Source organism: Osmia lignaria, chromosome 5 (assembly GCF_051020975.1).
Source record: "Osmia lignaria lignaria isolate PbOS001 chromosome 5, iyOsmLign1, whole genome shotgun sequence".
NCBI classification, from domain to species: Eukaryota; Metazoa; Arthropoda; class Insecta; order Hymenoptera; family Megachilidae; genus Osmia; species Osmia lignaria.
Genome location: NC_135036.1, coordinates 11,381,329 through 11,396,789, shown reverse-complemented (window position 1 = coordinate 11,396,789; position 15,461 = coordinate 11,381,329). Strand labels below are relative to the sequence as shown.

General features: G+C 40.3%; 1 protein-coding gene across 6 annotated transcripts in view; it reads right to left on the bottom strand.

Annotated features, from left to right (window-relative positions):
• Positions 1 to 15,461, bottom strand: part of LOC117605036 (venom dipeptidyl peptidase 4) — a 110,579-nt gene that overhangs the window by 29,013 nt on the left and 66,105 nt on the right. For all 6 annotated transcript variants that reach the window (XM_034325817.2, XM_034325815.2, XM_034325818.2 and 3 more), the window contains 3 exons: positions 5,485 to 5,654; positions 2,439 to 2,678; positions 1,255 to 1,490 (listed from right to left, as the gene is read on the bottom strand). In XM_034325817.2, the coding sequence (XP_034181708.1) occupies positions 1,255 to 1,490; positions 2,439 to 2,678; positions 5,485 to 5,654 (646 nt within the window). The remainder of the gene's footprint in view (positions 1 to 1,254; positions 1,491 to 2,438; positions 2,679 to 5,484; positions 5,655 to 15,461) is intronic.

Sequence of the window (15,461 nt, the reverse complement as noted above, 5' to 3'; positions counted from 1 at the left end):
AGGAAATTTTTCATAGAGGAAATAAAACTCGTTTCTGACTTTGATCACGATTCCAATTTCGCGGTGTATGTTTCGGAACACACGAGTGCTTTTTTACAAAGCGTCCCAATTAGCGTAATAATCCAAGTTACGTAATTATACAAGACGAAATCAACGCGAAACAATATATTATCCCAGTTTCGCGGAAAAGACTTTGCTCCAATTTTTCGCACCGTTGCTTATTCATTTTGCTTCTCATTTTCACCGTTTCTTTCGCGATATTTTTCTGACTAATTTTCCACCCTCGCACCTAAAGAACTATCGTTCAAAGCGTAAAAACGGTAAGAGGAAAGATCAACCTGTTTAAATACGTGTTTTTTTAATTTAATTTAAAATTATAATTTAAAAAATATTTTATACCAAACGTAATAATCCAAATTTGCATAATCATTAAATTGTTAAAAATACAAGGGAGCTCGGTGTTACGCGATAGAATGAATTCTTCATTAAATACCAACGCGGAATTTTATAAATGATAAATGACGTTCGAATTTCTTTCATAACAGAGCGATTGAATTAACTGGGTGGAGGAAAATATCGATATACCTAACGGTGCGTTTACGTGATAAATGATAACGTTCTTTAGATCGCCGGTGCCCTGGTCTGACTAGACGTTTGCCCGTGATTTTACGAGGATCACCAATAACGTGTCCCCGGGTGTAATATCGTTTCTTATGAGCCGTATTTTATCGGGAAACAATGGCAAGCACGTAGGTAAGTCGATGTACTTAATGTCGATGTTCGAACCCCTTCGAAAGCTCGATTGTTACGAAGATTTAACGTTTCCAACATTTACTTTGGAGAATCTCTTTCAAACTTACCCCAAGACAATCTTCCCATCCCCTTTTCTTATTTCATACTGCAGTTCGAAGTTTTATTATTCGTGATTACTTAATAAAAGATTGATAAATTCAGTTATTAAAAACAACGATTTCCATGCGACAGAATTCCAACCAGGAAAGCAGCCCTTTTACTGAAAGAGACATCGTTATCCCTCTTTTTATTCTTTCTCAAAAAATTATGTCTCAAAAGGGATAAAGAGGATCAGCAATGCAGGGAGAAGACGAGAGAATAAGACCCAGCAGATCGCAGATCACCCGAAAAGCACCCACCACCCTATTCACCCATTTCCGTTGGTTCCCTTATCACAGCCCGTTATTTTCACAGGATCCTTTCTCGCTTACATGGGAGGTACAACTTTTCGAATGTACTTACAGGTACGAGCGTTCCTGATCCCAAGAAACTATCTCCGTTACGACCAAGTGGCCGGAAGTTAGAGATTCGGTCTTCGGCTTGCCGGAAGACACGTTCGAGACCGCGACCACGTGCCTCCAGTGGCTGCTGTCATTTTGTCGTTGCGGCAAAATCGTCAGAAACGAGTCCCCGTCGTCGGTGAACAATGGCGGTTCGAATTGCTCGACCCAACCGTGTTTCTCCGAGTAAGACAGCGCCTGCAACGATGAATATTTCATTCGCATTATCCACCCCTTCGTTGAGAGGGGTGGGAAGACATAATCCGTTCGCGGTAAAAAATTGCACGAACCGTGCAGAGTTTAGGAATCGTTCTTTCGATGAGTTATATCTGCGAGAAAGTTTTCGCCTGTATTTTCTTAGCTAATTTGCATTTTATTTGTTTCGAAGGTAAAAGTAATTGATCATCGAAAAGGGTCACGTTAAAATGAAATTCATTCGACCTTTCGGTAAAAGGTTTTTCGTTCGCGCTTCCATCATCGTTACAGTGAATCCTCCATTTTTGGAAGGTCTCGTGAAAAGTTAGGGTTGAAGAAAAGGGGGTTGTAAAAGGTTCCCATTTCACTCTTTCAGTAGAAATTGAAGTAAGAATGGATTCTCTATCTTGTTGCTGACTTTCGGTCGCAAAAGATTAAGGCTAGACTATCTTTCCTCGTTCATTCAATCTCAGATTGAAATTGGATCAGACTTTAGGAGTTGTTTTAAAAGTTCAATTTAACGCCGGATGTTGAATTGAAAATTAAAAATAAGAAATCTGAAATCCGTCACTTCTAAATTTTATATTCTAAAAAGTAGCAATCAATCACGAGCACCGAAACAAAGTACAATAGAAAACAGGAGGAACTTAAAAATAGCATGACGAACTTCTACTTTGTTTCACTGGAATCGCTTCGAACCACGCTAAACACTGGAAACAAAAAAATTCTTAACGACTCGGACTCTAATTAAAGACGAGATCTTCGTCTTTTACGGGCGATAAAATAGGGGTGCTTAAATTTTAATGAGAACCACGCGATTCTCCCTGAACCCCTGTGCAAGAAAGCGAGTACAAAAAAGCGAGTACTGCAAAGTTGGCAGGACTTATCGGGTTTAGTTTTGGTCAAAGCTAGAAATTAGTTCGGGGGTTGAAGAAATGATTTAATACTTACGTTGGTGCAATTAGGTTGGGCATCGTGGACGTAACAATAGCGGAAGTACGCTCTGTTCTGCACCCTGTTCATCCAGGTCGCGTACACGAGATTGTCCGTAGGAAAAGCGACGGCAGATAAAATCCGTTCTGTGGAGGATAACTCGGGTGGATGTTCGATTTCAGTTAAGCTCACGTTACCCTGAACCACCTTCTCCAAGTCGACGTAAAACAACTTCACCGTGGGATTGGTCGTACCGCTCTGAAACAGGAAATGGTAACAGTGAAACCCTTTATATCCGGTTCGACCAGTTCCATCGATTCCACTTACTCTAGATTAATAACAAGAAACTGATACCATATATCTTTCTATGTGTTTTATTTTATCTCTATCCTCGATAAAAAAATAAAATTCAATGGATTTTTCAATTGTTAATAGAGAAAAGAGGCAAAACAGTAAAAAAAATACATTCCATCAGGACAATATTAAAGAACGACGGGCGTAAAGCTTTCATTCCGATATTCTTCTCTACCTAGCATACGCGGACGGGAATTTAATCAGAACGTCATATCAAAATTTAATTATTCCTTCCGTAATTAGTTTTGCTCCCGTTCGTATTGCCATCTGCAATTCGACTTCGAACAGAGGATCATAACGGTCCATGGAGAAACTCTTTCTTCTTTTTGTCGATGACAATTTATTATATCCAGATTCCCTGGCAAATGAATAATTATTTTCAGGATAGATTCCGTTGGAAAATCTTTCAGTGAATATATCGAAGAAAATTCAATTGTAATATTAAACACGACCGATCCTTTCGAATCAAGAGCTGAATCAGTGGCTAACTAGCAGTTGCCTCGAATTTAATTGAAACTTAACCTAACGCAATCTAACTGTAATTCAATTCCAACTCTAACTTATTTTACGTTTAATCAAGCTCCTATTTGACACTGGTATAATCTGTTCTGTTTATAGCGTTTCTTTGTGTGAATGGGGTGATCAGCTGTTTAATTTCTCATCTTCTTTGGGCGGGGGGTGCAGGGTCATCCGAGATTTAGCGAAAGGAGAATAATTCCTTCCTTCGAATTACAATTTTAGTGATGAAAAATCGTGGAAAATTTCTGCAGATATTTCGTAAATTTCCCATAATAAATTCCGACCGCATCGGTCGTTCCGTTTCGAACCCTCTACAAGGTTCGATTTTTTGCACGGCTCCCATTCTTGCCGCGTTTCACCCTCTTTTCTCTTTGTCCATTCGTTCACTTTTTCTTTTCTTTCTTTCTTCTACCGCGTTCGATGTAAAGTATCCTCAATTTGTGTGTGCGTTTTTTTGTTTTTTATTTTTTCTTTTTTTTTTCCACTAGATCATTTTTCTTCCGGCTTTTATTTCGCCGTCGTTTCCCCTTCTGTATACATTTTTCAACTCTCCGCTGCAACGATCCTGTTGATTTGCGGGGAACCACAATATGCTCCTGTTCGACGGGAAATAACCGCTCGCTTAAAGCTCAATAAAACAAATTCATTCTAACCGTTTGCGCCATTAAATGCTGCATTCGAATCGTGATAACTTTGAACGATAAAAATACTCCCGGGCCATATGATACCTTCGTTCCAATTTTTGTTCTCTCGTCATCCAACGACATACGTATTTCACGGTTGAAATAAAAAAGAAAGGTGAATCAGTCGCGAACAATGGAACGATGCGATGGTAGGATTTAGAACGCACCGAGTGTTTGTATAATCCTCGAACAATAACCATAATAGCTGTGTAAGTACATAATTCTGTACTCGAGGCATTTTCATGGTCATCGAAGTCACCGTGAAACGATGAAAACCGTCGAGGCAAGTTTTCAACTTTTCAAGTGTTCGTTGAATATTCCTCTGAATATTCGAATCGCTTCTCTGTAACCTCATTTTTATCTCTTAAAGCGTCCCTAGAAGACCAGTCGTCTTACTCCTCCGTTAAATTCACCTCTTAACACCCTTCAGACACCCTTATCGTCTTTCACAATCACCCGAAGGAACACGAACTCACGGATCTACCACGTTCAGTTGCTTTTTTGTAAACGAACGATCTATCGAGTGGCGACAAGATTTGCAAGTTCACCCCTCGCGAATACCGAAGTGAGTACCTAAACCCTTTCTTCTTTTAAAGGGGAACTAAAGCTGTTATTCATCGCTGGGTCAACTTTCGTCGAGGCTGCTTTTACGACAACTAATGTTTGCTTCTGTCCAGCGGCGTCAATCGAGCCACGTGAAAGCACATTAAAAAATGCACAGGTGCCGCAGCTTACAGCTTGCACACCCTCTTACGACCCCTGTCACAGATTCACAGCCAGAGGGCTGTTTTTCATCTTTTCAACGTACCTCCTAAGACCAAGGTTCCTTTACGTGGATTTTGGAGGAAATTCGTTTCTCAAAATTTATCATTCTACTTTAAAATTGTTTCATTTAAAACGAGATATCATACGCTAACGTTATTAAGATAACGCGTTGATGAGACTGATAAAATTAGTGGAAAATCTGCAGAGAATGGACAGTAATGTGGTTAAATGTGTTACGTCTAACGAAGTTACGCGGGTTAACGACTTTTAACGACGATACGAACAGGTAGCGAGTCATCGTCACACACGGCGGGACAATCGTGTAAGTTAAATTGTGTAAGTTCAACCGGCTACGTAGGAGAATAGTTGAAGTTGTAATGAAAAGTCCTTTGGGATGGGAAACGGAGATTAAATAACCAGCACGTAATTTTCGTTCGACCTCGAGAAACGCAGAGGACCGTGTTTGAAGAAGGTTTGCGGGAAGTTTGTTGCGAAAAAAACTCACAATGCTAGCGAAATGGACTTTCGAACCGACTCGTTACGCGAAACTGGAAATAGGACAGGGTGATATTAATTTTTCTCTCTCTATTGTTCTCGGTAATGGAAACCAGGTTATAGCACGCTTGTTCCGGATAAATTAGACTGGCAGGAAACATCACGTCAGATTAAATTTAATTATTATAAGGAAAGTTTTTTTAGAGATAAAAGGAAGAATGTAGATAGGGTTGTTCATGGTTGCTTACCTTTGGGTAGTGTATCGAGATCGCGGATGTATACTGGAACGTCAAACTTCCTGGATACCCGTAGAATGGTATCGTTATGATGGGCGTGTGAGAGTCGTCGAAGTAACCGAAGGCCAGTTTACTGCCACTCGGTGAGAACCATAAAGCCTTGTTCGAGCCGAACACCTCCTCTGAAATGAAACGAACAACCGTTAACCAGACTTCACGATCCACCTTACGATACCTTATCGTAAATGTACTTCGGAAACAAAACGAATATAAATTTTTCTTGCGATAAATTCTCCTCGCTAAATTTTCCTTTGAATATATCGAGATTAAAAGTTACATTTTTGAAAACGGTACACCATTTCGGAGATACGCTTCTCAGGAGAACGTATCAATTTAAGAACGACCATGCTCAGAGGAAAATATTTCCTTTGCAAGGACATTTTTGTCAAGGAAACGTTTCTCCTATGGACGTGGCTCGTGAAATAATTATTTTCTTTAAGCGAGACAAAACTGGAAGAAAAAAATAGGGAGGTAAGAATAATAGAAACAGGAAGACCTGGAGAAAGAGCATTCAAGATGTGCTCGCAAAAAAAAGGTACATTCTTACGAAAGTATCTCGTCCCTTTTCAAAGATGCCCACTAAAGACGACCCTTTTTCAACGTATCTATATAAATTTCACTCCGCTTAACTTGAAAAGCATTTTGTTTGCTTCTTCCCTTTCTTTTCCCTTCCCCGTTTTCTCGGGTCAGAAAGAAGTCTACTTCCATGGTGCTCGAACACGACAACCGTGATCCTAGAAGTCGCAATAGAAAAATCCATGCAATTTCCGCTTGCACGCAACACCGTGTCTCGGACGATTTCACCAACAACCGCGAGAGTAGAAAGGCGGAAAATGTTGCTCTCCGTGAGATACAAACTTTAACCCTTGCTAATAAACGTTACGTTTCGTTGCAGCGAACAACACCTTGATTAAATAAAAGTTTTTCTGTTATTTCGATAAGGATTCAAATCGCCGTAATACAAAGAAACATCGTATTATCGCGATGTCGTTAATACAGTAGTTTAAAAAAAGTAATCATAATTCATCCGAGGTGAGTTTTTCGAAAAAAAAAAAAAAAGTAGAGGAGAAATATTCGTTCCGTGCGTTCCCACAGCAATTTCGCGTATTTTTCGGAATATGAATTATCGTTTCATGGAAACTGCCCTCCAGAGGATCCAATAAATCTGGGCAGTTTACACGAACTTAACTAGCCACCTATTTATTCGACCGATTGATAAGCTAGATCGTGATGATCGAAATAAGTCTACAGTAACAAACGAGTGTCGTCATATAATGTAGAAACGTGGAAAATTAAAATAAAAGCATCGTCGTCGATTTTAATTTCATTTCTCATTTGTACTCGACGTTCGGTACATTATTTGCGAATGTTATTTTCTGAAATTGAAAGCAAATATTGTTTTTTATTAAGAGGAATAATTTGCCCGACATGTTTTATTTACCCTCGATTGCTACTGAAAGCGTAGTTTTCCAAAAGTGCACTTAAATGATTGAACAAATATTGTACAGAGTGTATACACGTTTAAAGACACTCAGAGAACGTAATTGCGAGTGAAAACTGTTCGATAAATGTATACAAGTTTGCCAATGATACCTTGCAGAGTTATTAAATTAATAACTTCGTAATTTCAGCATAAAAATAATTTTGAATGGAAAACATTCGACCTTAAACACTCGAGATTCGTTAAAATAGAAGATAAATGGTATTCAGAGGCAACTTTCCTCTCGAATAAGAAAAGATAAAAGCTTCGGTAATTAAAGGATTTTAATGTTGGTTAATTAAGTCGTTTCCCGAGGGTGTAGAGTAATTAATGTATTTGTGGTGAAATTATTATTAGAGTAAAGCGCGAACCCTCGGTTCGAGAGCTAATTTTCGGCTAAGTGGTCCGCGCGTTGAACTTTAAACGCTCTTGCTATTTACAGCGACGAAAGTGTCTCTCGTTTAGTTTTCAAGGCTTCTTTCAAAGTAAACAGAGAGCTTTTCCGAGCAATGCCACGACAACCAACTGGAATAATGTTCCTGGTCGGGAACGAACGAGAGATCACAGGGATAATCAATGAAAATTTCGATAATACTTAATTACCGTGTCCAATTGCAGCTCGTTTTCGAAGGTAATTGACTGAGAAAGAGTTGCAAGAAACCCGATTTTCGTGGTAAATTATCGTGTTGAAAAAAGGATAATTATTGGAAAGTAATTTGCTCCCATTTTTTTCTTTCTAATGGGTTTAATCATCGTTAAAAGAAAATTTAAATTAGAATGTGATTAGAAATAAAATCGAGACAAAAGGTTGAAGGATTACAACTCTGTCATAAAAATTTCGTAAAACCATATTCTCAAAGCACACAGATCCCTGAGTGGATTTACGAAAGAAACAAACTTGCAACGATAAATTAATGTAAGCACATGAAATGGAATGGTATAAAAAGTACACCTGTACGTCTGCAAGTTAAATGGGAAAAAGAAAAATAGCAGCGAGTTTTTTATTAGTTTGTTGCATCGAAACGTTGCATGGTTTATCCTTCGTTTCCATTTAAGTTACGAGAAGCAAAATTCGTAGCACGAAAACGTTTTCCACCACTGCAAAATTTTCCTTGAAACTCATTCATTTCCTTGTTTGTTCTACGACTTCTTGCTTACGTTTCCTGTTCACTTACTTTGTCAACATATTACCTATTCACTTATTTCTTATTTATCTTCCTCTGTTGCCATTTCCTTGTCGTTGAAATATTCAACAATCTCCACGGTTCTCTTTTCAAGGCAACGAAACAACAGAAATATCAAGCATTCATGAACATTCACGGGTTTTGTGTTAAAACAACCTCTAAAAAGTAATTTCCTCCATGATGTTTGCTCAAAATTATCGCGGTGCTTGTTGAAAATTTATTATTCATCCGCTATGTTAGTTAATAATTTATAACTCTGAGAATACAGCAGTTCTTTCGTTTAGCTTCCTTTCGACTGACAAGTTTTGTAATAAGAATTCAAAACAAGACTGTATCGTTTATTCTTTGAAAAGGTTGTTGAAGAATAATCTTGATCGCAAATAATGGGTTTCTTCTTTCTTTTCTTCCTTTTTTTACCGACAAAGGAACATGCTCGTTATCGAAGACGTTGACGCAATGAGCCACCCCTTCGCGACGGGGGGTAGGAGATGAAAATTGGGGGTAATAATGACCGTTCGATACTTTGCGCCACGAGTTTTCCAACGATTCATTGATAACAATACCTCGATCGTGCTTCGAATATTGTTCGTAGTTGAAAACTTCTCGGACAAAGAGTTGCGATGGGGTTGAAAATTCTTGACCAGTTTAGCTCGGCCATGTTGGAAACTTCGAACGCTTTAGGGGATTTTACGGATCAGTCCTGATACATTAAATGAGATTTTTCAATGTCCAAGACGTTCTATTCTTCTTTATGGTATACGAAATAAAAATCCTCACCGATTAACCCTGCATTCGTTACTTTCAACCCCTACGCACCATTTCGAATAATTTTCTCTCGAGAAAGGGCAAACGAACAAGAGAACGAGCTACCTGTTCCTTGTTCTTGTTGGAAAGGGAATATCCCAGGGCTGTGTGTAAATACCAAGGGCTCGAGAAGAGTACCATTGAAAAGGGTAGTGAGGGGGTGTCTAAGAAAAAAAGGGGGTGGTTGTAAGCCATATTTCGCGAAACAGTAAGACCGTAGGCGAACAAGCTAGGAAAAGGTAAATTTTCCTTCGACCCCAGGAAGAGAACCGGAGAAGGAAAAGTCAGTGTGGACAGCCAAGGGGTTGGAGAGGAGAGGATATACAGGATGAGAACGAGTAGTAGCAGGTCTGCAAATACAAAAGAAAAGGTACGAAAAAAACAGACAAAAAGAAGAAGAAGAGAGAGAGAGAGAGGGTGAAAGAGGAGGGGATGAAGAAAAGTACAAAGACACGACATTGCGTTGCGCAGCTCGCTGGACGTGACGAGGAAGAGAAATATCCCGAGGGTAAAATTCACGGTGGGACAGGTACTAGGGGTTGAGAGGACGAAGATGAGCTGACTGAAAGAAACGAGTAGGAAGAAAATCTCAGGGACTATGAATTCCCTTTACGTTTCTCTAATTATTTATCCGAGGGATCGTCGAATGTCTATGAGATTATTTAAACCGGAAATCGAGAGGTTGTGAACCGCAATGATATTGATCGATTTTTTTTTTTTTTTTTTTTAATTTTCAAACCTGCCTATAAAGACGTTTTAACTGCATCCTTCTACCCTTTCAATCCTAAAGATCAGTCCCCTTTCGAGGGCCAAATGTAATATTCGTGGGCTCGATCGTATCCGTACTTGAATTCCCTGATGTACTATTCGATTTCCCTGGGATAATTGTAAATCTGTTTCGCAGAATTTCAACCACCAGCGTTGCCGCCATCGCCGCACGGAAATTATTCCCCGTTTCAAATCGTTAGCCCGGAGAAATCGTATAATAATTCGCGGCGCGAACCGGCGCGGCGTTCCCGCCGGAACCACGGTTCCGGGGCTGCCGTATTTCCGGCCCACGGTTCCGGGACCAGAAGCACCGTCGATCGTCGGCCAAAAGTAAATGCACGCCCGACGACTCGTAAGTTTCGGTCACGCTCGTTAATGAGAATGAAATTCGGAAGTTTCAAAGTGTCGAGCAAAGATGTTTGTCTTCAGGATGGAACACGATCGTTTTTTATAACATACAGTGGCTTTCAAAAGCATTCCACCAACGATTCGATCTTTTTTATTTTTCTTTTTCGAGAAAATCAAAGTGATCCGCCTTGCCGGCTCGCGGTACTCTCGTGTAAAGGGTTTTGAAAAAAGAAAGGTAGAAATCAAAGTCGTTTGAAGCGTAGCACTCTTCGAAAAATCTTTGCTAAACGTGTCAGGAACAGACGGTGGAACGTCGAAGATTGCTTGGTCGTATCAAAAAGGTGTCTTTGAGATTCGCCAGAGGTATCCCGCCAGAAGTTCGAACGTGTCCCGGTAACTGCAAGTATCGAGGAAGCTTCTGTGAGCCGTGTTTCAAAGGGTGAAAACGTGTCCCCGCAACTAAAGCGTTCTAAAGATACCTCGATACTTCGATTTACGCTTAAAATATATGTATCTATAAAATTGTTTGAATTATGGTTCGAACCCCTTCGAAGCTTTCGTCAACTCTTCTACCCTTGATAATAATAGTAATTTCCCTGATAAAATTCTTCTGTTCTTTACATCCAGCGTAGTTACCATAAATACCACCAATTATCAAGACAATCCAAACGATCAGTGTTTAAAAGACAAGGATCCTCTTTAATTTCTTCCCCTTCAAAGGATCACTTCTTCCTTATCAAACAAGAGGGTAATTCCCTCTTGTAAGGTTGTAAGAACAAATTATCTTTCTTTTAAGGTCTAATGCTAGCTGCACGCGTCGGAATTCACGCCAGGGTTACTTTATCGAGTCGGATGGCTGTTGCGAAAATCTATTAAGGTAGTTCGTGAGGGAATGCTCGGGAATGAATCAGGATTCCCGGCCTGGATTCCTTCGTCTTTTATGAGTTTGTTTAAACTAAATTACGGAAGAGGAAAAAACACGCGCAAGGGAATCGCCTTTTGTACGAGAAACTATTTCCCTTGGAACACGTGGGGAGGACTGTTAACTGTTGATGCTTTTTCAGGATACGAGGGGAACATTCTAAATGCTTTCGAGACTCGTTTCAGAAGGACCGGGTAACGAGAATCCGATGTGCTTTGAATTTTTCCGTACAATCTACACGGGCAACCTTTGAAAATTAACAAAATAAAACAAAAATGTACTTACTCGTGAAGGGAAAATTTGCTCCGTGAAATTTTACTCTCTGTACGATACTAAAAATTCATATAAAACATCACTCAAAATTCTGCAGTTTCATTCGCAGATAAAACTAACAAAGAAACAAAAAGTTTCACGCAAAAGCAGCAAACGTTTATCGCTAATTAACCGCTCCGAGTGGCTGGAAGAAGTTTTTGAGCAAGAAAGTCAACCTGGACGACGAGGACGAGTCGCGAACAGCATTAAAATGTAAAACGAAGCAGCGACACGGCTCCAGTGGAGAGCAGAATTACGAAGAAGAGAGATTTTTCACGGATAATACGGCCAGCAAAAGTAGGCTGAACCTGGATGCTAGCTTAAGTTCCACAGCTAGAATAGCTTCAAGTTTTGATAATGACATCTTAGCCAACCCTTGTGGACATTTTAATTAAGAAGACCGGCCGAAAGTGTTCAACACTTTCCGCCCAATGACACCATAAAACACACGGACGCTTGTGTTCGACAACTAACCACGAAAAACTTTGCTCTTCCAAGAAACTTAGCCTTCGAGCGAAAGTGGCAGGAAAGCATAATGGAGATGTAACGAGGAGGGCTTGAAACAGCTTCACGCCAATAACCCGCAGGATCCTCATTTAAACATCCTTTGTAATGGTCCAGTAAATCGTCCACTGTTTAATAATCGCCCTTTGACACCCTCCAACGACATTCCCTTTTAATGGAGGGGAAGTTCATCCCTCTGATTTGCTACCACCGACCTCTGAGAGTCGATAAAGGGTTGTGTGCTTAGCGTGTATAAAGAAGAGGCGAAGGAAAACAATATTGGGTTCTTCTATAAATCATTCGTTTTTTCGCGAATTCATCGCTGAATCCTTTCGGTTGGCCAGCCGATTTTTGGTTTGCCGGATGAATATTTTTTTGGTTACTTTTCAAAATGCGTGCGAAACGATCAAACCGGAAAACGGGTCAAATCACAATCGTTTTAAACGTACAAAGGTCTCGTTAATTCGGATTCACCGTTTAACCCGTTTTGGAACGTTACCAAACGGGATAACACGTTATCCTTTTTAACGCGGTCGCTCGTGAACTTTTTTTCCCCCCAAAAACCAACGATTCGCACCAGCTGAAACGTTCGGGACGCCTAAACAAATTTCAATCACGATTCACATCACGCGTGAACACTATAGTAGTTCGACAACCCGCGTTTTGTGCAAAGAACAAAGGAGAAATGTGGAGTGGCATTTATTTTCTACATTTTTTCTATTTCTTGTAAAAATTGAATTAAATTAATCAATTTCGTTCGAGCTGACAGACAATCCCGTGATGCAGTTTCATTTTTCGCGTGCAAATTTATCTCGTTTTTTCAACCGTATTTTCGCTGAATCATAAATTGAACGTACAATGAAAATCAATTAATTATCATGGATTTAATATTGAAATTGGCGGACCGAAATGCAAAGCGGATGCGTCGGAGGAATTACTTTAGAAGATCCAGAGAATTCTCGATTAGCAATAATATCGAACAGATTCGAGGAACATCTAGCAACGATGTTGCGATACGATTGATGATCCTTGAATGATTATTAATCGTCTCATAATTCGATCGTTAATACATTGCCGGCGCTGATACGCGGCAGAAATCCAATTATCTGATTTCCGTTTTTCCCTGCTCGATAATTAATCGCCATTCCGATTGACCGACAGTTCTGTTATCCGGTGTCGTAATCGTGGCCAGTGTCGATGATTTCGTCCATCATTCACGCGTGTCGTGTCAATTTCTAATGCGTATTATTGAGCTTTATCGGATGTTTCGAATCCTATCTCCGTTTTCCGTCTTTCGTATATTTCCGATGAAAATTATACTGAAAAATATGAATGCAGGAATGGCATTGAAATTTATGTATCTGGTTGATGGGTAACCTTATCATCGCGAATCGATGAGTTTCTATTAAAAGAACTACACCGCATCGATGATAATGCTTGTTTCGATTCAGTGGCGTCCTATTTACCAGAACGCAACTCGTCTCTGCTAGATAACAACCTATTTGCGAAGATATGACTGGCTCCCGTTCACTGGCGACCCTATTCGCTAAGATACGATTTACTTCCGTTGGATGACATCCTATTTGCTACATCGAGACTCGTATCCGTTGCGTAACGACCTATTTGCTAGAATATTACCCTCACTCCCTGTTGCGTGACGGTCCATTTACCAAAATGGTTTGCCACCACCGTGTATTTATTAATAAACGATTTGTCTTTGTAACGCGCTTTCCTGTTCCCCGACAAAACCCATCTGCTTTCATTTCACCGTATCTGTCCTTTCGAATATCCTGTTCCAGGTATTTTCAAAGCGTGAAAATCTGTAAATAAAATCTCGACTGTATTACGATATTTATAAGATTTTCTAATGTAGTTCTGTCGCGCTCGGCAGCAACTGATGCGCTATAAATTTGCGGCATCGCGTGACCGAGCAGCGATCGCATTGTATTATTCGAGAAAAATTCCGACTCCTTGGCGCCGGCAATCTTTCGCCCCATATAGCAAAGTGGGCGGAGGACATCGTTTTCGAAAACTCTTTCCCTGCTAAACTATCGCGATCGCCCTCGTTTGTTGATTTGCTCGTCGCTCGCCACCCACACGAAATTGAGATTAAAGCTTTTAGAAAGATGCGAGACACGACGATGCGTAGGAATCGATCGAGGTGCTTCTCGGGAATCTTAAGAAATTCTGCCGACAAGGGGTAATATAAATAACTCTTACGTGTTCAACAAGAACGCTTCTGTTGTTCTACGCCCGTGAATAAAGCAGCCACGTATAAAGCAAAGAAAATATTTTTACTCGTTACAATGCACTTCAAATTTCCAAACGAAATATATCGAAAATGTAATAAAGAAATAGCGTGAAATTTAATAACGAGCCGTCCCGGTCGGGCAAAAATTAATCTTGCAAATAATTAAAGTAGCTTAAAAACTTCTCGAATCATTTCAGAGACACAGAGAAGCGTACGCACCAAAACATCGAGCATGTCCATAGGTGGTCGTTGGTATCGATAACGTTTCTGGGCATGCAGGTTAAGTTTCGCGTACGAAAAGTGGCCATTGTATGGGACGTGCATTCAGTATGCATGAAACGTTTGCACTGGATATCCAACGGACGTCGACCGATAGCGAGTCTGGACGTTGCATAAATGTCCGGAAGATGTTATTGACTGCGGGGATATTGCATGCGGGCGACGGAATATCGCGTTGCAGCCGGGAATCAATGACTGCTTCTTGGTTCGACCGATATTCGGGTCGCTGTACAATGTCTGGGTGTATTATGTTCAACGATCGAACAGTTTCGCGTTTGTTGTTCGATACTTCTAATTAAAGCTACAGACTGCGAGAGCTTTACTTCTTTCGCAGCTGATAAATCCCTAGAGTCTCGTCACGGCGTTCAATTACTATCGATTTTATGTTTCCTCGATTTTCATGATTGTTATTTTTGGAAAAGATATCAACAAAACTAGCCCAAATAACAATGACGCGACGTTCCGTCAGAAATTCCCTTCAATCTCGGTTATTCACCGATCGCGTCACGTCTTCGAAACAATTTTCCAAGCAACTGTGAAGGACAAAGCCCTCGATCGTCGACCTCTTCATCCTCTCCCGTTTACCTATACGAGTGCATTTCGATCGTTCCGAATGGTTCCCGCGAATGGTAGAAAACGATCAAAGGAATTGCCACGAGAGCTCCTGGCCAATACCTCTCGCTTCTTTCGGTTATAGATTTCGCAACGTTCAATCGCGACTGACAAATATCTTTCTGAACGAGAGTGTACATTTACGCGTGGCTGGTGACAGCATACGGTGAAGCAGAATACCTTGGAACCCGATCAGAAATCGGAATCCCGTGGAGAAGGAGGTTCCATTAGCGAGAACGGATTTCGAGAAAAGGATTTCACTGAATCCTCGTCGTTCTATTAATGTCACATCCATCGCCGTCTCGAGGACCGAAAAAACGAAAAAGTAAGGACAAGGCGCGTTGAAAGCATGGATTTTCTTCTTACAAGACTTGTATCGACTTGTAGCCATAAAAACGTTCGTTTGTTCGCCCAATTATACGTAACTCTCCTGGTATCAACAATACTCGGAGATCAAGATCGAAG